The 26,890-nt window shown below is 39.3% G+C and overlaps 4 protein-coding genes across 4 annotated transcripts; 2 read left to right on the top strand and 2 right to left on the bottom strand.

The window, feature by feature from the left end:
* Positions 1-260: 260 nt before the first annotated feature.
* On the bottom strand, positions 261-6,413 carry ppme1 (protein phosphatase methylesterase 1). Its single transcript, XM_084374474.1, has 14 exons — positions 6,127-6,413; positions 5,010-5,105; positions 4,658-4,748; positions 4,439-4,496; positions 3,827-3,878; positions 3,108-3,262; positions 2,827-2,917; positions 2,591-2,656; positions 2,364-2,490; positions 1,976-2,105; positions 1,738-1,782; positions 1,173-1,237; positions 881-948; positions 261-678 (listed from the first exon to the last, which is right to left on the bottom strand). Exons 1-14 carry the CDS (start codon positions 6,210-6,212, stop codon positions 675-677), a joined length of 1,134 nt encoding a protein of 377 aa, XP_084230600.1. The 5' UTR covers positions 6,213-6,413; the 3' UTR covers positions 261-674.
* A 7,847-nt stretch (positions 6,414-14,260) lies between these two features.
* On the top strand, positions 14,261-17,800 carry LOC311269577 (dicarboxylate carrier UCP2-like). The gene is made up of 8 exons (XM_084373791.1): positions 14,261-14,396; positions 14,621-14,752; positions 15,745-15,878; positions 15,987-16,191; positions 16,272-16,469; positions 16,576-16,677; positions 16,789-16,969; positions 17,060-17,800. The coding sequence occupies exons 3-8, from the start codon at positions 15,753-15,755 to the stop codon at positions 17,172-17,174; spliced, it is 927 nt and encodes a 308-aa protein (XP_084229917.1). The 5' UTR covers positions 14,261-14,396; positions 14,621-14,752; positions 15,745-15,752; the 3' UTR covers positions 17,175-17,800.
* A 2,335-nt stretch (positions 17,801-20,135) lies between these two features.
* LOC311269578 (dicarboxylate carrier UCP2-like) lies at positions 20,136-22,519 on the top strand. Its single transcript, XM_084373792.1, has 8 exons — positions 20,136-20,328; positions 20,436-20,589; positions 20,813-21,017; positions 21,146-21,350; positions 21,428-21,625; positions 21,717-21,818; positions 21,922-22,102; positions 22,261-22,519. The coding sequence occupies exons 3-8, from the start codon at positions 20,892-20,894 to the stop codon at positions 22,370-22,372; spliced, it is 924 nt and encodes a 307-aa protein (XP_084229918.1). The 5' UTR covers positions 20,136-20,328; positions 20,436-20,589; positions 20,813-20,891; the 3' UTR covers positions 22,373-22,519.
* A 12-nt stretch (positions 22,520-22,531) lies between these two features.
* On the bottom strand, positions 22,532-25,330 carry dnajb13 (DnaJ heat shock protein family (Hsp40) member B13). The gene is made up of 8 exons (XM_084373789.1): positions 25,175-25,330; positions 24,944-25,047; positions 24,475-24,636; positions 24,244-24,392; positions 23,681-23,794; positions 23,098-23,211; positions 22,937-23,013; positions 22,532-22,703 (listed from the first exon to the last, which is right to left on the bottom strand). The coding sequence occupies exons 1-8, from the start codon at positions 25,240-25,242 to the stop codon at positions 22,553-22,555; spliced, it is 939 nt and encodes a 312-aa protein (XP_084229915.1). The 5' UTR covers positions 25,243-25,330; the 3' UTR covers positions 22,532-22,552.
* Positions 25,331-26,890: the final 1,560 nt, after the last annotated feature.

Consider the following 26,890-nt stretch of genomic DNA (forward strand, 5'->3'; position numbering starts at 1 on the left):
CATGTTGCCTTCTCAATGGCAGTAAGTGAACGTACATTGAGATTCTTCCTGCTGTCTCAACACACTTTAACATTTCTAATGTCTATGTTTAGATATGATAAGTAGCTACAATGAGTGAATGGATTGCAACATAAGTGAGAGTGTACGGAGATGACAGAAAGCAAGAATAAATACAATTGATTTCACCATGAATGTGTCACTTTCTCTGAACACGGATTAAATGTATCTTTCTGATGTCCCGTCAAGTAAACTACCACGTCTAAAATGATCACGATGTCCTTTTAATACACGTACCAAATATACAAGCATGGGGTAACATTTTTACAGCGTCCATCTTTAATCATTGAATTGAATTCAAACATTACAAACACATTAACGATGATGCAGTCACTCAAAATAAGCCATTAAACAAGGAGAGCATTCAAAGATTTAAAAAAAATATATTGTAAAGGAAAAGTACAATCAAATCCCAGTGTTTTCAAATAAAAATAAGGCAAAAGCTAAAAGGCAAAGTATCACATAACAGAAGCGAAATAATAATAATAACAACAATAATAATAATAATAATAGTTATATTTTCCTTAATTTGCTGTTTAATTGTACAGGCGAGGATGTGGATGAATCTTGAAACATTTCTTCTATGGCTGCTGGCTATGTAGACTGAAAACTGGAAATTAGCTGTGGAAAGATTGTTACACAAAATTAGATATTCTGCATCTACAGCCCAGTCTCTTAATTAATAATTCTACACAAAAACAATGTAAATACTTTTTTTTTTTTTTAATTATCATTAAATGTATTATGAATACCATCAACTACTACTTAAAAATCTGACAAATCTTGTGTAGTGTATACATTCTTTAGTAGGAAGTTCACTCACCACAGGTATCCTTCTTTAAACTCAGTGAACTTGTGCCGGACCATAAATGTTGCTAGAGCGTCTGCTACCTAGCAACAGATGACAGAGGGCTAAGTTAAGAAAGTAGCAACAGCAAACTGAATCTGGATCAAAAAGAGTCTATATGTAGATATCGCAGTGTGATTTTTTTTTTAAGATTTGGCATGTAAAACCTATTGTTTTGGCCTATCAACAGGCATTATACATTCATTCAGACAATGTTTTAGGTCTATAAATACAGCCCACAGAGTACGTTAAGGAAAACAGCGCTCACTTTTTCAGGTGCGTCCTCATGGACAGCATGACCACACTGAGGGAGGACCTGCATCTGAAACTTTCCTGTGGACAAACAATGACATGATGGATATTTGTGAGGTCTGTGTATTCATTCATAGCATTCAAAGAGCAATGACCCTGTAATGCATAATATTCAGACATTTGAATTGGAATGTGAAAAAAAAAAAAAAATATATCAAAGGGACAACCTTGCTACATAGTAAATGTTCTTGCCATTCTTATGAAAACACAACGGGCAGATTGAGGTCATGTACATACACTAATAAGCTGATAAGATATGTACAGTAAGATGTGTACAAGGACTGTCAAAATTGTCACTTCAATGTATTTTTGATAAAAATCCCAAATGAACTTTTACTGAATTGAATGTCTGTTTCATTATTGTTTTTTTTAAATTATATTATATATTCGAATTTCAAATATTTGTTGACAGCCCTAATGTGTAAGATGGGTCGATAACGGAATTATTGTGACAAACCTAAACAAATGTGGTACAAAGAAAATGGACAACTCTTCATAAAATCTCAGTTTGTGCTCCTTACCTTGCATCTGTCCAATAGTAAGGTCTTTGTCAAGCCTGTCCACTCCTGCACAAGGGATTAAGTCAGGGGTGAAATTGTGCAGTCAGTGATATAATAGCTTGGAATGAAACTTGAATTATTTGTATTCATCTAAACTTGTGGGACATGACCTGAAAATCCACAAAAACTGCCTGTCAGGATCCTTTTTATGTATTTGGGTTACCATATAATACTGAAAGTTCACTGTGAGAGATCTAACCTGCGAGCAGAAGTAGTTTTGGTACAGGGCAAGTGAGAAAGAGGGCAGACAGGCCTCTGAACCAGCCCTCCCAGTATTTTTCTGTCTTTGACAGCTCCACTCGCCAGGTAAACACGGTGTCCTTTTTTATCTGCGTGGAAGAAATCAACATATTTAGATACTTTTCAAGCTCTTAAAGACACATTGCCGCTAGAGCTGCAACGATGATATGAAGGCATCACTTTGGGCTCTGGGAAATGGCGATCAGCATTTTTCAGAATTCTTTGATATTGCATAGACAAAACAATCATTTAACAGTAAAAATAATTAGAGAACAATCAGTAATGAAAACAATCGTTAGTTGCAGCCCTAGTTACTACAGAAAGACAAAGAATAAGAGAGACAGAACCTCTTGATCATCTTCTTTCATCCTCTTCTTATTGGATTCTTCTTCCACTTCTTCATCCTCTTCTTCTTCTATTATACCTTCACCGATGCTATTAGACACACCTGGACTGCTGGTGGATTCCTCACATCTGTGAGTCAAAACAGAGCAAATTAACATGCAGAACATGAAACTTGAAACATGAAAACCACACAAGACTTGATGTTCAATGATAAACAGAGCTGACATACTTTTTCACCTGGCCTCCCATTGATACTCGTGCTGACTCCATGTTTCGGATCTGGCCGCTCTTCACACTGAAAGCAAAAAGGAAAGAATAAAGGCCATTAAAACTGGACAATCAAAATACACATAAAATCAAAACGTCCTTTCCAAACTGAAGGTTGTCCAAAACATGGGCAACGCTTTCAACAGGCCTCCTCTTAGTTTCGGTACCTAATGTTAAATAATCATGTTTCATGTTTACCTCCACTCAATGGCATTCTCCAGAGATTTAAATGTCTTTGGCCGACTTCTGAGGAAATTCTGCATACTGTTCAAAGCATCCATTGCTGTACCTGAATGCGATTAACACAACTGACATTAATAAACCCCTCGTCAATGTTGTTCATTAATTTAATAAAAAATTGGTCATGAGTATGTGTCATATATGTTCACTGCTAATTATAGTAGGAGTAAAATCAACAAAACATAAAAATAAACTGAACAACATCCATCTTTGATGCTCTTATTTGAGAAGGCACAAACCTTCTACGACGTCAATGACACAGAGGCCAAGCAGAGATGGTATATGATTGGCAGCGGCTGCGTGAACTGCAATGGCTCCACCCATGCTGTGTCCGATAATCATGATTGGAGGAGGGTTCTCTCCATAGAGCGCCTCTACCACTTTGCCAATATCCCTTTTGAAAGAAAAAAGCAAGAATAATTTGTTAACTTTGTTATATTTACATCTTAAGTGTCAGTATTTATCAGGATACACATCATCATCAGAGTCAGCTAGAGTCTAGGTTCATTTGCATATCAATAGACCCTCACATACTTAATGAGGCAAAGTTTTAGCATCACATCCACGCAGGGATTTTTTCCAAGTAAAAAACCTTCAAATATATAATTGTGAGAGATGAGTTTTCAGGTGTTTAATGCCAGGAGAGGGACTTTAAAACGCTCACTTGAGAGCTGGTCCCACATGCTAGCTCTTACAGAACTGACTAAATCCCCCACTGCGTAGCTGCAGCTCTCAACTTGGCCAGACTCATAGTGCTGTTTTCCTCTTTTAACACTTTTTCCTGCATTCGGAAAGAACGAGGTGAAATGTGCCACTGTGACGTTGGCTACTTATGTTGTCAAAGGCGAGAGATGTAGTTTCACTTTCACAACTAAATGGTAGTTTATCATCTTTATGACAGATTTCGACCTTCTGGACTTGCAAATCTTAAACAAATCTTAACTGCACAGCAACTTACTTGGCCATAGTGTCTGCAGAGAGATCATCAGGATTTTTCACTTTGGTGTCGCCTGCAGGTGATGAGAGAGAGAGAAGCAGAATTTACCATTTGCTTCATATAAGCTCAGGAAAGAGCAGAAATTAGATCTGCCAGATGGTGTAATGATGTAGTAGGAGTTCCCCCATGATCACTTGATATGGGGAGAGTTGGCCTATAATTACAGGTTGTGTAAGGTAGTGATGAGATCAAGCTACTCTGGGACAGCAATTTCACTACTCAATAATTTGTGGTACTGGAGCTGCAAATTAAACAGTAAAATAAATCTATTAAAAAAAAAAGGGACCCCTGATTTTCTACTGACAACAAAATACCTGGCACTGCATTATGTCATCACCATGTCGCTTTGCAATATAAGGAGCAACTAGAATCAACTTAAACAGAGTCAATGTAAACATATTTTTAAATCAACAGCCATCATACATTTCCCCTTTTGACTACACTGCAGTACATTAAATAGTGAATGACAGAGAACTGTGTGTGAAGGGGATTGATAATACCAACTAACCAAACTGACACGTCTCCATTTCCTAAATCATAAAAGAAATGTGCCTTGTGACTACCTATATTTACCATGAGCACGAAGGTCCAAGGCCACCACTCTGCAGTTGATCCTGCTGTATATGACGGCCTGCAAGACACATACGGAAACCACTTAAAATCAAATATTGTTCAGCGAACATGCTGAAATATACGAATATCTCCATAAATATTCCACAGACTGTCGCTGTGTATTTTAAACATTTATCAGAGTCAAGAGGCTGTAGAGTTTCTGTAAGTTCTCATACTCACAGTGAACACTGCCCAGGAGAGTGCAGAGTGGCCTCCTCCGTGGAGCAGGAGCAGCACAGGACCATGGGAACCACTGCAGTAAATTCTGAAAATGTTCAAGGTAGTCAAGGAAATTCATACCAGAGCTGTGTGTGAGTAATAAAGTAAGCAGATGCTGTTTAAAAGACAATAATGATTCATTCTTAATAAACTGATAGTTCTCCATACCATATTGAAGTTATATAGCACACTGGTATAAAGAGGTGGCTAAACCTGACATGACCTAGTTAGATCTGAATGCTCTGGGTGCCACCAAAGTTTCAATAATTCATGCTGAACTTTCTCCTGGCAAACAGAAGCAGCAGACAAGGATATATCTTTGCCATTTTCATTTTCCACCTCAACGTCTTCCATGGTTTCAAAGTACTGACTCCAGGGCAGGGGGGAGAAATCTCTCTTCCGTCCAGGTCTGTATTAAAAAAAATTAAAAAACATTAAAAAAAAAGATAAGTAAAATATGGACCAATCTCATACTGCAGCAGGATAATTAAAACACATTGAGCAAGACATACATCTTTGTAGACACTTAAGCTTTTTAACAAACAGGGATAATCAAATTCTAATGCAAGCAATAAATGGAATTAAAATTCAATAAATATTTTTCAACAAGAGCAATACACACGCTGCAACATCAGTGTTTCACTCAGTGTCATCCCTTCTAACATTATTATTTCTTTACCTCAGACCTAAAGCAGCCATACGTGTACACATTAAGGTTTTCTAATGCTCTGGTTGCAGGTTACTTAACTGACCAGAAACTGCAGACTTAAGACTTTTTCAGGGTAAAGTTAGTGTTTCTACATGTTGGTGGTGTAGTTTCAATTATTCTCACACAGTCAAGAGAACTTGGATAACGATTCATTCAAACCCCAAACTTAGGTCTCTAACCAAAGCAAAAACTTGTTTATAAAGCTATAGTAACATGGTGATGTAAACAAGCCAGAAACAGGCCCTGATGTTTACTGCACATGCTGTTGAAATGAAAACTGAGGGTGGTCCAAACCCTGCAGCTCATAATAACATCTAATCTGACCTCAGAGAACACTTAATCTTATATCAAGATTAATATCATCACACGCTTTTTATGGTGTGTCATGCAGGCTCACTCTTACTCTGACATGTCTGGGCTAATATTAGTTAGCTAATGAGCAATGTTCACTATCAGACTGAACTGAATACAACCTAGAAAAACATAATGCTTATGTTGTATTTCAAAACTACGTTTGATTCGCCACTGTTGGTCATAACTCTGGTAACAACAGCTAGCTCAGCTAGCTAACGCAGTCATTGCTGTCCTGTCCTTTAACAAACAGTAAAGATGTGAGTGTAATGGGACAGAGGACAACTCATGTTATGACGCATATTATAAAATGTAACCTTAGACAGCCAGCAGAGTTGACAGCAAGCTAATAGGATGCTAGCTAACTCACCCCATTTTCATTTTGGAGCCGGACTGAAAACCACCAGCCATAGGAGGTCTGGAGGGTAACAGGTTTAAATGCAACTGTTTCTCCATGTTGTCGAAGGCGGGGTCGGTCTCTGTCAGGAACTGTGTGATGCGACCTTCCCTCTCTTTCGCAGCATATGATTATCTTCGACACCTGCAGCGACGCTAGCCAGGCATTGGGTAAATCTCAGTTAACGCTACGTTTTCCTGACAGGCTAACGGCTAGCAGCGACTCTTCTTCGGTGGCTGCTGTGATTATTTTGGGTCGTCTTCTTCTTCTACGGTTATGCGTTCCTCGCAGGTTAGCACGGACCTTTCAAAGAATTACTGCCATCTACTGACTGTAATATCACCTACAAAGCACCATTGCTTTGTTTTCCTTCAGAGATGTTTTATTTGATTTAAAAGGTTTTTTTTTATTCTTTCTTTTAAAAGTAATCCGCATTACCAAAGAAAGGCAATATTTCCCCCAATACAATCAAAATCAATAATAATAATAATGCCCTTGTGTATTGTCCTAAAAAAAGCAGATGATAAAGTAAAGAGGTACCCTCTTAAGATTGAGACAGACGGCTCATATTAGAGACAAATTAGATGGTTGATATTACCAGGTTAGCACATTTTTGAATTTACGTAGTTTTTTTAAATTTTTAAAAAAAATAAATTCAGACCTTTGGGGGTGCTCAGCCCCTAAAAAAAAGGTCACATGGGGCCTTGTTTAGTGTTTAACCATTCTCCTAAATCACTCATGTCATTGAATAAAAAAACATTAATATTTTTCTATAAATTATATTTTAACTTACAGCAATACTTTTACACCGACTGTGTGTGTGTGTGTGTGTGTGTGTGTGTGTGTGTGTGTGTGTGTGTGTATGTGTGTATGTGTGCTACTGTCAGTTTTGGTCAGATACTCTCTACTACTACTAGGCTACTTTTAATTTTGAACCACTAAGGTTACGTGATTAAAGGTGACTTTATTAAATACATGTATAACTAAGAGAGTCATATTGTTCATGGACATGGCATTATAACTATGTGGTTGCTCCATGTTAATTTATAACATTATTCTAATTTAAATTGGGTTGCTGTGGGATATTCAGGTAACAGGTAACATGATTTTGACCTCACTCTCTTTCCTCAACCTGCTGTTTTGGTGATAAAAAAAACAAATCCATATCCATCCATGAATAAATAGACATGTTTTAGGGACATATGTGAAACCGAAAAGGGGCTTTAACAAAGCCAACGTCTTTAGAGAGACAGGCGAAGTGAAGGTAACGTTACTCGAGTCCACTGTAAGTGCATTAAATGCTTACCAACGAGATAGAATAATAATAATAATAAGTAACAGTGTGTGTTTGCATTTATAGTCATGTAGAATAAACTGATTTCATTTGTTACATGTGTTATAGAAAACCAGTCATCGGGATCTCCACAGAAACTGCATATTAAAATGACAGAAGTCATCTAAACAACATTTAAAGTTACATGGCAGCAGGAAAGTGTCTGCTCTGTGTGTGAACCATGTTTCAAGCAGAAGCTCATTTTGTTTAAGAGTTATTGTGCCCCCAAGTGGCCAGAAATTGAAATGACACAGTTTGTAGTGGTTCCATGGTGTAATGGTTAGCACTCTGGACTTTGAATCCAGTGATCCGAGCTCAAATCTCAGTGGAACCTGATTTAAGTTTGTGAGACATAGGAGAGCTTAAATCACCATGACATTTAAAAAGGTTATATATATATGGATTAGAAAAAGATTTGGTTAGTTTAGAAATAGAAATTGACTGTCTTGAATGCTTTTTCAGAAAAAGGTTCTATATTGTAAAAAAACTGATCATAATATAGTGAATAAATATGTTAATTCATACACCATCCTATGATGTATACTGGCTCAACTTTTGCCACAACACAACCTCCAGTTAGGCATCTACCATCAAAGCAGGTGCTCATTCTTGGTAACATTGTGCTGCCCAATGCCTCACCCAACATTAAATTCCTACAGCTAACTTATGCAGGCTGTAAGTATTGTTTTTCATTGTCAAGTTGGTGTTTATGTCTCACAAACTTAAATCAGGTTCCACCGAGATTTGAACTCGGATCACTGGATTCAAAGTCCAGAGTGCTAACCATTACACCATGGAACCACTACATAGGTTTTCATGCATGATATCAAGAAAACACAGAACATAATGAGAGACTGACAACCAGCAACAGTAATTCACTATGCAAAAAAACAAAAAAAGCAATTGTTGACTGGTTGTAAATGTAATTAGTCTTTTGAGTTGGTTTAACTTATGTTTATTTATACAGGGTTGCCCAAAGAGAGAAGTTCACTCTCTTCTTTCATGGCCACTCTGAATATGACAGGATATAGTACACTATGCTGAGATATCTAATGGCTCAACTTTTGCCACAGTGCAGTCTCTGGTGAGGCTGTGTTCGCCACAGCCTACATGCATGCATTGCTAGCTGTGCAGTGGTTTGGGGTTTCTAAGCCTTTAATGACTTTCTTCTACTGCACTGTGAGTGTGCTATGTCATTGTCATATTGACTTTGTGTTATTTGAGTTCTTGAATTAGCCTCCTGTCTTGAACTAGGTTCCACTCGGATCACTGGATTCAGAGTCCCGAGTGCTAAGCATTGCACTGTAGTACCACTGTGCAGCTAGTTGACACATGATATCACCATCTATCTTACACAGACCAAACAATGGTTTGCATACAGTCAGTGACACAGTGGTTAACTTTACTAACATTTAGCTACTGGTTGTAATGTAACTGGCTTATGAATTTAACAGCATCAGCACTTTGCATGTTATTTACTCTTGTTTACAATATCCTTGAACACAAGGTGGCAGCAGTATACTCTACCCATGAGACAACTTACTTAAAGGGGCACTCCACCTATTTTACAAATGAAGGTCAGGTAATCTGTCATGGTTGGTCTTATTCAGGTATTAAAAACAGCTGTACAGTGTCTTCTGTGGGTCTGAAAACATTACTCTGATGATGTCACGGTGATGTCATCATGGTTATCTCAGCTTGCATTTAGACCACTTTTTTCTTAACTATACCCATACAAGGGCTAAAAAAAACAGGATATCTTAACTTCATCAAGTTTAGTACAGTACAGCAGACTAGTACAGCAGACTGTTCTTGCTGCTGAGAAATGTCTTGAGAAATATCCAGTAGGTTAATAGTAATATTATTAACTAATGATATTGCAAGTATTATAATATGGTTATGATCACTGGGAGATTCTGCTTTATCATCACTAAAGTCGCAGCTTCGGTCCTGTAATCGGAGTCACTGTTATTCAACAGGCGACATTTAAGAGACTTGTAAATGCAGTTACATAAAGAGTTCAAGAGTTTGTTGCGACAGCTGATCGTCTATCGTTTCAGACTTGTTAATTTGATTGTGAGAGGCACAGGAAGGGAACGGAAGAGGCAGAGGGTGAGGGGGAACGCTGTTGGTCATGTACATTTTCAGCTTTCACCCATTTATGAGAGGAGCTGCTGTGATTGATATCAGTAGGTTTTAATTGAATTTGATTGTTTGATTTCATATTTTGAACTTTTAGGATCATTTATGTAAGTACAAAAAAGTATTTATATTTCTGCGATGGCTCAGTTTCTGTCAATGTTCAGGGCTTTTTTTTTTGCTTTTATGAAGAGTTTTACCTCAAATTGTACCTCAAACCTGCTCACTTACTAGATAGAAAAAGTTCATTTTAAGGTAACGAAAACACAACCATTCTTAGTTTCAGGTGAATATTATATTTCTCCTAAGATCCTCCTGGACTGCACTAAATTTTCCACATTACACCTTTAAACCTTAAACTTCCATATGACTGAACAATAGCTTCCAATACTGTGTCCACACATCACTTTAGAAAAAACAGCTACCTGTGAAAAACATGTTTTTGTAATAACTAGTAAAATAAGTTCAGCTCAAATCCAACATGTTGTTTTCACCTTTTCTATCCAAGCAAGATTGACTCTCCAGCTGTGGTCAACAGTGCACAGTATGTATGGGGAACATGTGACCATGGATTCTCTCTGATGGTTGGTCGAAAAAACACTTCACGAGTGAATGCTTAAAAGCACTTTGTGTTTGACCTCAACTATAGCTGTCAGACCGAATGAGGGGGTGAAGATAGGACGTTTACTCCCTGAGTTATTTGGAAAATTTCATGTGTGTCCCTTCCATGTCAATATTCTTACAAGCCAAATCATTTCATGATGACAATATGTTTGTGAAAATGTTGATCAATGTTTCTTCTCTATTTTGGTGTTATGTTCACTGATTTCAGCGTGTTTAGTCATGGGCTGTTTATCCTCTGATGTAGCCTAACGTTAGAGGTTCATTTATGTCCTCAGCCAACCCGTCTTTTGAACATCCTGTTCTGACAGAATGGATGTATATCAGACTCTGTTACCTTCCCCTCATTTATACAGTACATTCAATATTGAAATGTTTTGTTATTATGTTTACTGATAGCCACATACACAGTGTGCAGATTTTTATGTTTACACCACTGAGAGCTGAAATAAAAACTGCTTTGTGACCAACAATGCCAGCCAAAGCTTAGTATGAACAGCTGAGTCGTTCTTGGTATGTGGGTCCATTTGTTGTCCCAGTGAAATATCTCTTCATGTGTGAAAATGGATTCCAGAAGCGTTTGATGAGGTTGATTAAAGAGTCTAAAATCATAGAAGAGGATCACTTAGAAAATATTTAAAGAAATTAATTAATCAAGATGAAAACCAACAATTGAACTCAGAGAAGTGAAGTGACGGTGATGCTGCTTCACTTTCTTTTCAGTCACCTCTTACCTAATTAAGTTAAGACAGAAGTTGGGGACATGGACCGTACTTGTGCCCCACTAACCTTTAGGTGATGCAGCAGCTTCGATTATTTATAGTGTAATGGTCTATATTTAAAATGTAATGGAGATTAGCTGTTTCACAGCACTCATTCATGGTTCATGGTATTCCAAGTGCAGGAGAGCGCAGCGGTGACGAGAGTCTGCCTGCTCAGTTTCTTTTCCAAGGGCTGTCGAGGAGGTCAAAGCAGGCTGGTTGAAGCCGGACCAGCGAGTTGTTTACTGGTCGGGATGTGTGCTCAAAGGTTATTCACACAGCGTTCTCAGACAGGAACCTGTTTTTAGCATCGGGTCAAGAAAGCAGGTGGTGGACGCAGCTCCCCTCTTTTCTGGGTTTAAGGTTGAATCATTTACAGTCATTGGCTCACAAATGACATAATATTAAGAAAATATCAAAGATCCAAAATCCAGATTAATCCAACCTTTACAGGGGCGCTATGTAGTTTTGGAGAAGAAATTCAAACTCAGAATTCTAATATTTACAATAATAATGAGGTAACCCCCAGGACACTGTTTGAAGCTAGAAAGGTGGCAGGGTCCGCCAAATATAAACAATGTTAAACAGTATTATATTGAGTTACCCTTTAAGGTCAGTTTGTTTATTCAGTTTACGCATAAATCAGTCAATGAAGATCTTTCTCTTCTGATTTCAATTTCTTCCCCAAAACTACATAGTGCACCTTTCAAAATGCTTTAAAATGGACTATTGCCTTTAATCTCTTTGTCCAAACACCTGTGGACACAGTGTCTAAAATGTCTTTATATATGACTAAAGAAGATATAGTGGGGGAGGGACAGTAGGGGTGCGGAGGGGGCGGCTGCTCCCCTTAAAATAAGTCATTATAAAAACTATCAGAACATTAATGTTGCGCACTGATGCCATTATGACTGACCTCACAGCACCCCCAACCGTGACTGATCTCCAGCATCCTTGCTAATTTCTTTTGTATGCTATAGGTAAAATAAATACTACTACTAGCCTTGTACTACTACTACTACTACTACTACTACTACTACTACTACGACTACTACAGTACTACTTCAACAACTCCTACTACTACTACAAGTAGTATTGTTGTGAAATGTTTTTCCCAAAGTAGCCTTTTTATCTAACCTTGACTCACCCCATATGTTTTCTACCCATCTGTGTCTACTGTATGTTCTTCCGTCTTATCTTAAGAATTTCGGTACGTTTTTGTTCCTGATTGTAGGCTTTGTATTCCTGTGTTGATTAAACTTTGGACCATTGCTGAGCTGAGCTCTGCTTCGCGTCACGTTGTTCTTTGAGCTCTCAGTGCTTTCAAAAACCTCAGAACAGTCATGCCAATAACTGATGATGTATCGATCACAACAAGTGGCAGTAATTATACTAAAAAATAATAGCAATGAAGCTTGATAATGAAAAGAATTGAAAAATGAATTGACAGAAAATCAATTATTGATCAAATAAATGCTGGGAATTCACTTGAGTAAAAGTTATTATCAAAAGACAAAATGGACACACTGTGCCTTTCAAATGCTAATGTTAATGTTTTGTTTTAATGTATTTTAAATGTTTTACTGTAATTGTATGCGCCTGTAAAGCACTTTGAGTTGCCCTGTGTCTGAATTGTGCTATACAAATAAACTTGCCTTGCCTTGCCTTGCCTTAATGGACCCAAAATCACAACCAGCAGCCCACATTCAGTACACACCCAAGGAGTTTTTGGAAATGTCTCACATGGAATATGCAGTGGCGGAAGTAACTAATTACAGCTATTCAAATTACTGTAATTAAGCCATTTTTTTGTACTTTTCTGACAATATTTTCAAGTCTGTAACTTAATTTGTAAGTAAGTATGCATTACACCATGTAATCTACTTACTTCCTTTAAAATCATGATTGAGTACTAAGTACAATTTGAATTAATATCTAAACCTTTCATCTGCATTCTTGTAGCCAATACAAGAAGCTTGTTTGTAGATATCTGATCACAAACAGGCCAATGAAATCCCTGAATATGGACCGATAAAAACACAAAACTGTGCAGCTGGCGCGGGTTTGTAGAGGTGACCATGACCACTGAGCAGAACAGAGCAGGAGTTTGGAGTAATTTGGACCGAAGACTTGGAGAAACAGAAACCCCTTTGATTGAATGCCTGCTATTGATAATGCATTAAACATCATCAGTTAGACGGAGTAGTGTTTGAGAAAAAAACTTTATTTTTTGATTATGATTATTTGGATTATGAAACAGATTTGATCTGTATACAGTAATGCCTATACATTATCAAAGTACTAGGATACACTAGGTAAACAGAGGAGCAGAAAAAAAGTATATGGGAAAAACATCCAGCTTTGGGAAGAGAGAAACATCCTGCTGCATGTTCCAGCAGGTGAAACCTTAGATAGGTACAAGAAACACTTCTGCACAGTCAACCTCATGACTTGACGTAAGCCTGCCGGGGCCCTGACCTGGAGCTGCAATGGAAAGTCACATGTGCTGAGGAATGCACGAACAGGACAGCAGCACTCTACTGACAAAGTGTCTCCCCTCTCTAACGTTCTCCATTCAGTGTCCAGTCCCGACTTTGGTTGCTGCCGGTTTGCCCTGACAGATGCTAATGGCTTGACTGATTACATACAGATGCCACGTGCATCCACCCACTCTCGTTCACAGTATGGATTGGCTGAGAAAGATGGCGGTTCCTTTGCTTGGAATGTTTCATAACTTTATTACTTGCAGGGAGGAGAGAAATTCAAAAACTCCTGAACGAGTTGTGGTTGGACACACAGCGGAAATGATGTAGTGAATGTGTTTTGCCCCCAGAGAACTCTTGTCAGCTACTCAAATGCCCCATGAAAACATTTAGGGAATCCAGACAGGCCTCCCTGTCTGATTGGCCATATATACCAACCAATAGAAACACAGGGTTTGCTCCTTGACGTCTGTGTAGTAATATGAGCCTGTAACCACACGTGTTGAAGCTAGAATTTGTGCCAAAACTTTAAGTAAATATTCACGATGCTGTTGGTGTGTAAAATTTAATTGTAAAATGAACTGTAAAACAACAAGAAAACACTGTAAACATGCTCACAGAGTTCATACTGGGCTGTCATGACAGCACTGTGGGGAGCAGATAAACAAGTGCTCGAATATCCAGCTTTGACACACAGACGCTGGTAAACACAGGACACACATGACAGGTGTGTATTACTTGTGGGTTTGCCCCCAAGTCATGTGCAAAAGGTGCCTATAAATTGAGGAACTTGTTCGACAGCGAAGAGTAAGCAGACAGCATGAGACGAGGACGCTCAAGGAACTAACTGCCTGAAGAATTGTACATATTGTTCTCTGGATTATAACTTCCTGGAACACTACTTAGGTAATTTTGACATGAAGACAATAGAGCTTTTTACGAAGCGTGCACCATTTCTCATCACTTTTAACTGATTTATATTTAATCGCAGAGATATGAAAAATAAATGTTAAAATGTTTAAATCTTCTTCATCTTTGCATGCTTTTCTGTATCATAATGATAAAAGTATTAACAAATGAAACCAACAATGCAGTTTCTGCTGGTAAATGTGAATGTTTTTTGTTTTCAGTGAGCGGTGTTATGCCGGCTGGCTCACTTCTAACAGAGTTTATGGCCCGAGGCATTTCCACAACAGAACCACTTCCTAAGACTACTGTACTTCTTGAGAAAACTTGAAGCCTTTCTTTACCATTGCTTACAGGTATGCCTTATGTTTGGCATGAACAATAAATATTAGTATATTCAGCATTACTAGCATGATCAGGTTTTTACCACAGTTACTGTACGCTCCCAAATGGTGAGACGTGTCACACTGGTGTGCTGTGAGGCAATTCCAGGTGTGCTGTGGGATTATGTTACATGATTATTGTTGCAATCAGTGTTTTCAAAGTACCATTCAAAGTCGTACTTGAATAAAAGTGAAAATATTGTGTTAAAATATTACTTTGATAAAAATGAATGTCACCCATTTGAATAATACTCAAGTAAAAGCCTTAAGGTATCTAATCTAAAATGTAGTTAAGTATCAACATTTTTTTTACTGGCAATAAATGTACAATCACAGCTTAGGTAAAAGTAAAATATACATATATTTACATTAATGTTTACACTGTTTACAATGGGTCGATTATCGGATCTGATATTCAGCATTTTCCTCCAAAATGTAGTAGAGTGGAAGTACAGAGTAGTAAAAATTGGAAATACTCGAGTAAGTACCTAAAAATTGTACTTAAGTACAGTACTTGAGTAAATGTACATAGTTACATTCCATCACTGGTTGCAATACACAACTATACAACAAGTAACAAATTAGTTTTTAATTTACTTTATCAGTTCTTTGTACACATTCATTTCCTAGTACAAAGGCAAAGTCTATACCTTAAAAAAACCTTCAAGGGAACCAAACAATAAACGTGTTTCTAGTGATCAGACAAGTTATACAGGATGTTTTGCATGAAAATGAATACAGGTGTTCTTTGTGATCTTGTCTTGAAAGATTGAAAACCACTGCTATAGTTGTGTAGATGTTATCAGAGCAAGTACACATGAACAGTTACATTCAGTGAGTGTCTGCCTGTCTAAGCTTTGTAATGATTTTCTTGGTTTGTGTTTCTGGTATGTGGTGTGATATAACCAGAGGTCCAGGGCAAATAGCATTAAGAGCATGTTTTTCCATTTATGTCATCAACCCAGGCGTAGAAATGGTTGGCATGAAACCCAACGACATGGTGCCCTCTGCGGCAGTCAAGTTCTTTGGAGCCGGCACCGCAGCCTGCATAGCTGACCTCGTCACCTTTCCACTGGACACGGCCAAAGTCAGACTACAGGTGTGACGCACAGTCTTTAAGAGGGCTTGACACAGTTTAAACTGTACATTCTGTTCCATATTAACAAACCAGCTGCTAACAATCTTTAAACGTCATCCTCATGTCTAGATTCAGGGAGAATCTCAGAAAGGTAAAGGCAGTGAGATGAAGTATCGAGGAGTGTTTGGCACCATCAGCACCATGGTGCGCACAGAGGGGCCCAGGAGTCTTTACAATGGACTGGTGGCAGGACTCCAGAGGCAGATGAGCTTCGCCTCGGTCCGAATCGGTCTTTACGACTCCATGAAGCAATTCTACACTCGAGGCACAGAGAGTGAGTATCATTGTGTTGTATGAACGAAGTTGCATCCCTCCCTCTGCTTCATTGTGACTAACACACGTGCTGCTGCACAGGCGCTGGGATTGTCACTCGGCTCATGGCGGGCTGCACCACAGGAGCCATGGCCGTGGCGGTTGCACAGCCGACAGATGTGGTGAAGGTGCGCTTCCAAGCCCAGGTACGACTGGCTGACGGTGGGAGGAGGTACAACAGCACACTGGAGGCCTACAAGACGATTGCCAGAGACGAGGGAGTACGGGGCCTTTGGAGAGGTGCCACTTCTTTCTCTTCTTTCTTTCTTTTTCAAAAACCTTCATATATATCATAAAAAAACAATCCCTCCTCGGGTTTTGAAGACCACCCTCTCCTTTCTTCTAGGTTGTATGCCAAACATCACCCGTAATGCTATTGTAAACTGTGCAGAGCTGGTGACCTATGACGTGATCAAAGAGCTCATCCTGAAGTATGACCTGATGACAGGTGAGCTGCCGAAGAAAATGTATTCCAAAACTGCAGTCTAATTTCTTTCACACCCAAATACAAATATCAGCTGTTGTGGAAGGATATGACTCATCTCCTGTTCCCCTTCAGACAATCTGCCGTGCCACTTCACTGCTGCCTTTGGCGCAGGCTTCTGCACAACAATCGTGGCCTCTCCTGTGGATGTAGTCAAAACACGGTTCATGAACTCGGGGTCTGGCCAGTACAGCAGCGCCATCAACTGTGCTCTCACCATGCTGAGGCATGAAGGTCCCACAGCCTTCTATAAAGGGTAAAAACACACTTATGTATCAGTGAAGCAAACAGCACTAAAACAACCAGTCTGGGACTCTTCTCAAATTGTCTTTTCTGTCTCCTTCAGGTTCATGCCTTCCTTCCTGCGACTGGGGTCCTGGAACATTGTGATGTTTGTGACGTATGAACAGATTAAAAGAGGCATGACGAGGGCGCAACACAGCTGGGAGTCGCCGTTTTGACCTCATCGCTTGTTTCTTCGGACAGGACTGCAGTCTGAATGTCACCGTGATGCAGTGGTGAGCAGCGGTTGGAAAGGGAGACCTGGAAGTGGCAGGTCATGGCAGGAAGCTCTTTTACTTCCTGAATGAGGGCATTGTTGCAACACCGGAAGCGATCGAATGATTCATGTATAAAGACACTTTTTTTGCATTGTAATTGGGGAAAAAAAGCTTATTCAGGTATCTAAGACGGGTGTGATAGAGTAATTCCAAATGGTTATGTTTGACCTCTTATTAACTTATGTAGTAAAATCTTGATCAGCAGGCTGTTCCGTAGCTTTGACGAGGGATTTTCATGTTTACAAGAATGAACTGTGACATAATATGAATGATGCTGCTGTGTAATTTTGTTATTTACTAGACAGATTGAGTCTGGCAACACCAGGCCTAAACAGTGACCATTTCTATGTTGCGTACTGTAGATTGTTTACAGTGTTTACCGTCGTTTATGCATGTAGTCAGGGGTTTATAGGTTAATCCATGCGCTGCTCATTGTAAATAGCATGATTTATTGCTGGTCGATAAGTCATAAATATGTTGTGCACAGTGATAAATGATGCCAAAATTAATAAATGATGTGCCATTTATTTTTTTGTCTAGTATTTCTTTTGTCTTTCACTTTTTTTGAATCATCAAATCCTGGAGTACAGTTTTAATAGTGCGATTTAATATAAAAAGATCACAGAGTGACTGAAGTGGAGCAATACATTAGATTACTTATACATTTTGTGCTTAATAAAACAGAAAGTGGAGCATCTTGGGATTTAAGCGGATTAAAATAACATTATGTAGAAATTGGCATTTTGTGTGATTTGGCGCCGCCCGTTTGAGTGCAACACCCCTGTCGAAAATATAGATCCCAGGTCTGTAAAAGCTTGTCAGATGTAATGTAGGTGCTAACTACAAACAAAACTCATTACATCATAAGAATGTTATGTAAAACTTGTATGTTGAAGTAAACATGTATGTAACACTGTGATCCTACCCTCTCACTGAGGTTACATAGTGCAGAAACAAGTGATAGAGACACCATTCACCCTATTACAAGACACTGTACCATCAACATGATTTTCAAGCTGTTAATTTAAGATGAAAAAGTTACACAATTTTGCTTTAATTTCATTGTGGTAGAAAACAGTGGTAAGAAACATCTCAAACTTTGGGGCAAATGATACAATTAAACAGAATTCACATATGTACAACTTCTTCTTCTGATATAATTTGATGAATAAAGATCCCAGTTTGTCCCCAACGAGCCTCCATAAAGTTTCATGGTAAAAGAAACTGCTATCCTTTTATTGAATGTCATTTCTTCACTATGTGTTCATATTCGATGAAATATATATATTTTTTTCCTACTAGCTGATTTGGGAAAGCAGCAGTCAGCAAAACATGGCTTCAAAACCTGTTCTTACTAAGCAAATATAGAATAATTACCATTTCCACGTTTACATAACCCAAGCAACAAGCATGTAGGCTGCTGACATGCAGCATTAAGTGAGTTACCTCTGACTTATAACCGAGAAAGAAAACAACATCCTCCTCTTGCATTGGGCATCTGAATGAGTGCAGTTTTGTTTAGAGGGCCTTCATCGGGCCTGAATGCTTCCTGATTCATCTGTTCCTCATGCTGCAGTTTCATACTTGAATCAGTCCGATCAAAGAGGCACAGGGACAACATGTATCCACGTTGAGAGGCATCCACTCATTCATAACATTGCAATTTGCCATGCATATATTTTATATCATATGACTGCTCGTCTTAATCGAGAACAAGTTTTGTAATCCCATATTACACACAGAGACAGCTTCAGACGTGGTCTCCTAACAACCTCTCAGGTCTCAACAACTAGGCGGAGAATGGAGAAAATGCAGTGCTAAACTCCACAGCTCGCTAATCACGATAACACACTGTGTATGTACAGATGTTGTAGTGTGTAAATGTATCTTGCTGTTTGTTCTGGAGGCACGAATGCACACAGTGAAAACAAATTATCCCCGTAGGACAAACAGAATCTATCTACAACTACAACCACAGCACGACTATGTTAAAACTACTGTCTTAATTTAATAAAGTGCTGTATTTACTGCTTGTAAACATTCCTGTTCACTGTGCCTATTCAAAAAGTTAGATTCATTACTTTTTAATCTGTAACTTTTTTGTCTTTTAAATACAATTTTAACACTTTCTGTATGTTTTAATGTCTTATCTTAATGTATATCTATGTCTCTGTAAAGCACTTTGAATTGCCTTGTGTCTAAATGGTATATGAACAAACTTGCCTTGCCTGTCGGAGCCCTATCAAGGAAACATTTGTGTACATACACCACTGTTCAGATACACAGTAAAATATGATCTGATTTTAAAAGTTTGTGTTTAAACCAAACAGCAGATAGTATACTTGTCGTCTCTTTGAACCAACTGTACAGTGCTCAGTAACAGTGCCTTTCAGTTTAGCTCCTCAGTTATCACTGCAGGAACAAAAAGCCGTGGTGAGATCTTAATGGGTCTGAACATACGGATCCAATTCAGCGGGCCATGTACTGTGTGTTCTTGTATTTTCAGCGTGACTCAGCATTTCTTCCTCAAGTCTTTACTCGCTGTACCATAATGCCACTGTGTGTACAGACCTTTAAACAGATAGCTGATTCAACCAAATGAGTTTGAGCAAGTCAGAAAACCTAAGAAATCATAGTTTCACCTATTCTCAATATACTGCGCCTTTCTTATCAATCACAACTCTGGTTTCTAGTGTTTGTTATGATGTTGATGTCTGATGACACGATAGAGAAGAAACTTGATTATGAATTCAAGAAGATAACAGAAGATACACATGAACACAACATTCCTGGAAGCATTAATCAGACAAATACAAGCACAGGCTGTTTGTCACACAGACAGGTTTATAGTGGGTCTGTTTGACCAGCAGGCAGCTCATATGGATGCGGTGATGGGGGTGGGGCCGCACCAAACAACACATGCCATGATGTAACAGTCAGGGCTGTATTTAAAGAGGAGGCTCTGCTGCATCCTGTCCACGCACTCAGTCATTTGGACACTGTCGCTCGGAGAGACATTTCACCACGAATTTTAGCTTCCACTCATCAAATTACGGTACAGTCAAAATCTTCCATACGTATTTTTTCTTGGCGTATTTATATTGATGTTAATACTGTTCCACTGCTGTTGTTGTTGATTTTCTTTTTTCTGTCTTTCTTCAGGATTTGGAGTATGATTTTAAGGCTCACCACTTCTGAAAAATCTTCTATGGAAAAACAAGGAAACCAATTTATAGCTGGGACTAAATTCAGCCAGAGGGACACCTTTAGAGAATCCTGATCTCTAATGTTTCCGTCCTAAACTGCTCTAATAAAGGTAAGAATCACTAACCAACATTCAGTTTTTTTAATTGAATTTATAAGGCATTGCTATCCCTGTGAGCACATCCTGTTTCCATCTACAGAAAATAACAGCTGTCTCCCATTTAGCATCGCTACAACCTCTGCTAATGGGAGTTTTAAATTAGCTACCCAACAGCTGGAAGTAACGTAAATTACATTCATTTTGTAATGTGTTTTGGGGGATTTCTCTTTTTCAGATTTCGGAGGAGCTTCTTGTCCTGTCCACATTAACAAGCCACTCTTCAATCCTTTTGTTGATCAAAATATTTTTGGAAAATGGTTGGATTTGGACCTGCAGATGTGCCTCCATCAGCAGCGGTGAAGTTTGTGGGAGCAGGAACTGCAGCCTGCATCGCTGACCTGTTCACCTTTCCCCTGGACACAGCCAAAGTGCGGCTACAGGTAAAATAGGTTTTTTATCAGCACATCAAATTCTGGTGTTGCATTAAAAAAAAATTGTGTCCATAAAGCATTTTAGGCATTAGAAGCTATACTGAAGTCCCCCATCCTCTCTTATTTCTCCTGAACAGATCCAAGGAGAGGCCAAAGCTTCAGTGAAGTCTGCAGTGAAGTATCAAGGAGTGTTTGGCACCATCAGCACCATGGTGCGCACAGAGGGGCCCAGGAGTCTTTACAGTGGACTGGTGGCAGGACTCCAGAGGCAGATGAGCTTCGCCTCTGTCCGTATTGGTCTCTACGACTCTGTGAAACAGTTCTACACTAAAGGCTCTGATCGTGAGTATTGTGAACATCTGTGAATGTCTTCTGTCTTGCACCAGTCAGGCCTCACATCTCCCTCCTCTCTGCCTCAGACGCTGGTATCGGCAGCCGCCTGCTTGCAGGATGTACCACCGGTGCCATGGCGGTTGCTTTTGCTCAGCCTACAGATGTGGTGAAAGTCCGCTTCCAGGCACAGGCCAGGGCTCCTGGGCATGCCAGACGCTACTGCGGCACCATTGATGCTTACAAGACCATTGCTAAGGAGGAAGGCATTAACGGTCTATGGAAAGGTAGCTTGAGCTCAAGAGCATTCTTTAGGTATCAAAGCATATTGTTTGTTTTAAGTCTTTTCACGTGTTTTTATATGACTCTTTCACACAGGGACAGCTCCAAACATCGCACGAAATGCAATTGTTAACTGCACTGAACTGGTGACGTACGATTTCATCAAAGAAACACTCCTCAGGTCCACTCCCCTGACAGGTAAAACAATGGCTGCAGTGCAACATGACACAGAGGGATGATAGATGTGTGTGTGTGTGTGTGTGTGTGAGTGGAGCAGTAACTTTCAGCCTTCACTCCACAGATAATCTGCCCTGCCACTTTGTATCAGCCTTCGGTGCAGGGTTATGCACAACAGTGATCGCTTCCCCAGTTGATGTGGTCAAGACAAGATATATGAACGCCGCTCTGGGCCAGTACAGCGGCGTCCTCAGTTGTGCTGCTGCCATGATGACCAAAGAGGGACCGCTTGCTTTTTATAAGGGGTAAGCACTGACTGCACGGACAATATTAATGAAGGATATAAATCATTTATAAAGGAGGGGAAGGGGACCAATGGCTGTAAACTTAACGTACAAAACAGCAATTAATATGGACAGAGTGCAATCAATCATGTTGTTTTCTCTGTTGTTTCTCTCTTGAGGTTCATGCCATCTTTCTTGCGCCTGGGCTCCTGGAACGTGGTGATGTTTGTTACGTATGAGCAGCTGAAACGAGCCATGATGACAGCAAACTGCACAAATATACTGTTATAATTATTGTCTGTCAGAGGGCTGATGTTGTAGCATCTCTTTACTTTCTGTTGGCCCCTAATGTATATTTCAACTTAAAGTAAAGTCATTTGAAACCCTTGTTTCTCATGACAGAAATGTTACTGCATCAATCTTAAGTCAAATGATGAATGAACACATGCATTGAAGATGTGATCAATATTTTCAATTGAGAGCTTGTTTGATCAGATGTTTTCCCTCAGCGGAGAGCGTCTCAGGAAACTGGATGTCAAACGTGATGATGAGGTTTCCTCTCTGGGCAGGATCCTGGGACAGAGGCATTCCCTCTCCGGTCACCACTTTTTTGTACGCAGGACTGACAAACAAATCAGAGACAGGAAAATATTAATTAATGCAGATTAAACCCAGAGCACATCCTTCTATAAATGTCCCTTTTTAAGTGTACTGTTTATATAAAGTGTTGAATTTCTTATGCTCGTGTCTTCCTTCTCTGATCATACGTTCAGCTTTTAGTTTATCTGAGATTAAAGTGAAAATTAACAGGATTACAAAAAACACTATTATACATGAATGTAGAAAAGCACTTACTGTACAATTTCATTGGTGGGAATGCTGAGCAGCCTGCCATCTAGTGTCTCCACATCCACAGAGAACCCAGTCAAAGCCTGTGGGAACAGTTAAGTGTTTGTTATACTTAAACCAAACCTTTAAGGATGATTTATTTTTAAATCCATTATTCTGGCTCTCACCATCTCCAGAGAGATCTGGGTCTTGTAGATCAGGTCATTGAGTTGTCTAATGAACAGAGGATGACTCTTCTGTCGCACTATGAACACAATATCTGCAGGGATGCTGTTTGGGCCCTGAAGGTAAAATACAGCAAGTTGATTACCACAATTAAATAAATCATATTAATTCAATAAGAAGTAAAGGAGACCCTCCTTATTAGTTTTATCCATTTAAGCATTTGTGAGTATCTTAAAGGAGATCTGCTGAGGCCACCTACTGGTGGCAGAGCGGCACATACAGTATATATTCACTCACCTGCTCATATTAAACAATGGGTTTCTATTAATATCTTTACCTGATTCAAAACTGTTCTGTCCTGTATTCTGTGGTCAACAGCTTGAGCAAGTTTACGGTCATGTTTCATCAGTAGTAATCAGTCTCAAACACTTACAGCATAACATAATCAAACATAACCACAATATTATAATAATAATACAAACACAAACAAACCCAAAACAATCGCTACACATCAGACACCAGACTGGATGAGCTATTAGTTACTATTGTTACAGATGTAAAAATGTTGCTGTATATTTCTTTTACCTGATCTCCCTCTTTGGGGAAAGTTATTCTTGTGCCTTCTTTCCATCCGGGTTTCACATCTATACTCAGGATCTTGTCTTTGATGCTGGATGTGTATCCATCCTCATTCATAACCTGTTGAGAAATAATAATAGTAACAAAAGAAAAGCATAAATGTACTTTATTCAGTCTGTTTGTTTGGACCTTGTTGTGATTGATTAGTTTGATCCAAGTCGCGAGTGTCCATGACCTCTCAGTCTAATCAATCAGAGAGAATTCCTGCACACACTCTTCACCTCTGGATTGATTTTTTTTTAAAAAAGGTCAATGTTTTGGTCACAAAGACCTTTTGTCTTGAGAAATGTCTTTGTGACTGAAACGTTAATAAATCTATCGTTACAGAGGTGAAAAGTTTGTGTGAGAATCTTTTTCGCTGGACTAAGAATTTTTGGGGGATTTAATTCCCTGCACCACAAAAAGAGATAAAAGTGGTGTGCGTTTTATGTGAGTTATGTATATGATTTTAACCATTCCAAAGCTGAGGGACGAGAAAAGATACTTCTCTGAGATGCAGTAGCTCTTACCCTGCGAGATATCTTAATCTTTTTTGTGCATCCATGGAAGAGATCATCCAGGGACAAGTGAAGGTCTCTCTCTATAGCAGAGTCTTGCGTCTTAACCACTCCTGGTTGCAGGCCTCCAAACTGAAGCGGAGCATCATTTGTAAAGAAGTCTTGCAGAAAAAAATGAAATATAGTTGATGCAGTAAGTATGAAATTTGACGAGAACGTTCACCGTATGGTTTGTTTCCTCACCTGCGAATGGGTTGTCGCCTCCAAAAAACTGTCTGAACGTTTTCTCTGGGTTCCCGTGGTAGACATACTTCGATGACCAAGCTCCAGTGTTGCCAAACTCAGGTGGGATACCCCCTTTTAGACCCTCCTCACCAAACTTGTCATAGGTTGCCTTTTTTCGAACTGTCAGAACATAAATGTTGTTATAGACACACACACACACACACAATTGTTCCAGATTATTCCAACTCTTTTCTTTCTTTCATGTTAGCAGTGTGTTTGTCTTTAACCCTGTTGAATCTAACTTCTTGCTGCTGCAGTCACCTACATGTCTCATGCTACAACATTGTACACATGTAGCAAACCAACCTTAAAATCACCAAGCAGACTGTTATCAGTGCCCGTGGGACAGCTGACTATGACGTGGTACTAACGGTTAGCTTGCAGTAGGTGCTGCAGTAACACATCCATCCTGTGCCTGCCTACTTACGGTCGCTCAGAACATCGTAGGCTTCACCCAGCTGACTGAATCTCTCAGCGCTTCCAGCCTCTTCATTTCTGCTCGGATGAAACTTCAATGCAAGACGTCGATATCTGTATTAGATACAAGAGGAAACCAGTGAAAATAAGTATCATGCGCCTAATAAAAACGTGTGTGAGTTGCTTCAAGTTTTAGCGTATGTTTAGTTACTCAATGGTTGGTATTTCAATAAACACTTACGCCTGTTTGATTTCTGCGCTGGTTGCATTTCTGTTTACTTCCAGCGTCTCGTAGAAATCGCTACTCATTATGGATTTAAGCTAGCTCAAAGCTCAGGGTGGCAAAATTAAAACTCACAAGCAACGGTTGTTTCATTTGGTCTCCAGGGTAACAGCGGTTCTCGCGGACTCTCGCGAGACTTGCACTAGTGGCTGAACCAACTCTAGAAAGGTATTCACACACTGTGAAACCTGACTAAATATTTGACTCCTCCTGGTTTTAATGTTTATCTGTGCTGTCTTATTATCAGCTTCTTAATCACCTATTAACTTAATTGCACTTATCTGTGCACTGAAATAAAGTTTATTTGAGTGACTGGTTGATAATACCACTGTGTTTGAAGTGAGCCAGTGGTCACGGCCGCATTAATGTTCTTTACAGGGACCATGTCACTACATTTTAAAGGCGCAATATGTAAGAATTGGCCACCGGTTGAATTCATGCTAACCAAATAGAGGGGAAGCATATCAACACAGTAACCATCAACTGATGCTAACCGTGGCTGCCGTTAGCTAGTTAGCTCAGTTAGCCATGCAGCTAGCAGTCTAAACTGGGAGTGTGGAGCACTTATTTTTTTTACTTACTTTTTTTGAGCGTCGCAACCCCTGTGAAATGACTTGTTTGAGTTTTCAGACTTTTTAGAGCTGCAAGATTTAATCATTTTATTCCCATTCAAGTTAGCTAGGCGCTAAACCAGAGGTTAGCGGGCTCGGTCGGCGGTAGTCTCTAGTGAGCAGATTTTAATTGTTGGCACCATGGTTTACACCAATAGCACATGAGTGGAGGGTTTCAGGCCCGGCATGGGGGTCCCAGCAAGGAATGCTGGCAGGAAGAGCTGCCATAACACAACATCAAAAATATTATTTTCTTCAGATTCTGTTGATAACTTTATTTTTTTGATTGTTTTAAAGTAAAATTCTTAGGCTGCATATTGCACCTTTAAGGTAATTTGATCAAGAACAATTCAATCTTATTTAGGAATATACATCCTATGAGCTGATTACAAACTTTTATAGAATAAATAAATAATGAAAGTACAGCCTCAAAACTAAAACTGTGACACAGGGCTCCTTCAAAAGAGAGGGTCACAAGATTAGGTAATGATGGGACCTAACCTAGCTGATATTGTACCTTACTCCTAATTCCTATCAAAATATACAATTAATCAAATTATGTCAAACTAATTGACACACACTGAACCTAGGCTTTTGTGGCCCTGGTACGGTTTCACACTTTGCAATCCAGATTGAACACAGATGCACAGGTGGCTATGATTGCCCTAATTCTCTCTCCCTTAGTAAACTTCTATGATTTCTTGGGCACACCAGACATTTCAGCCTGGATAATGACAGGTTTCTATTTTTGAGTACCAGCTCAAATACCTGTTATAGTGAGTGACTGCTGGCTCAGTGGGAATGCATACTTCGAGCCATCATTACTGCCATTAGTTCCTCCTGTGCTTTCTCTGCTGTGAAATAAGCCTATTAATCCAGGTCCAGCATACTGCACCAGCAGGACAGAGCTGATTACTGTCAGTCATTCAGTCCACATGACTGGACAACTTTTCTGCTCCATCACCAGTAAGCTCTTAATAGTACAGTCACTGGTTGGTAATGTTGTTCTATTTCTGTGGTTTAAAGTTTCTAAGAGTCGCACTGAAGACTCAAAAACAGATTA

Source organism: Pagrus pagrus, assembly GCF_965226575.1.
Source record: "Pagrus pagrus genome assembly, chromosome: 14".
Lineage (NCBI taxonomy): Eukaryota > Metazoa > Chordata > Actinopteri > Spariformes > Sparidae > Pagrus > Pagrus pagrus.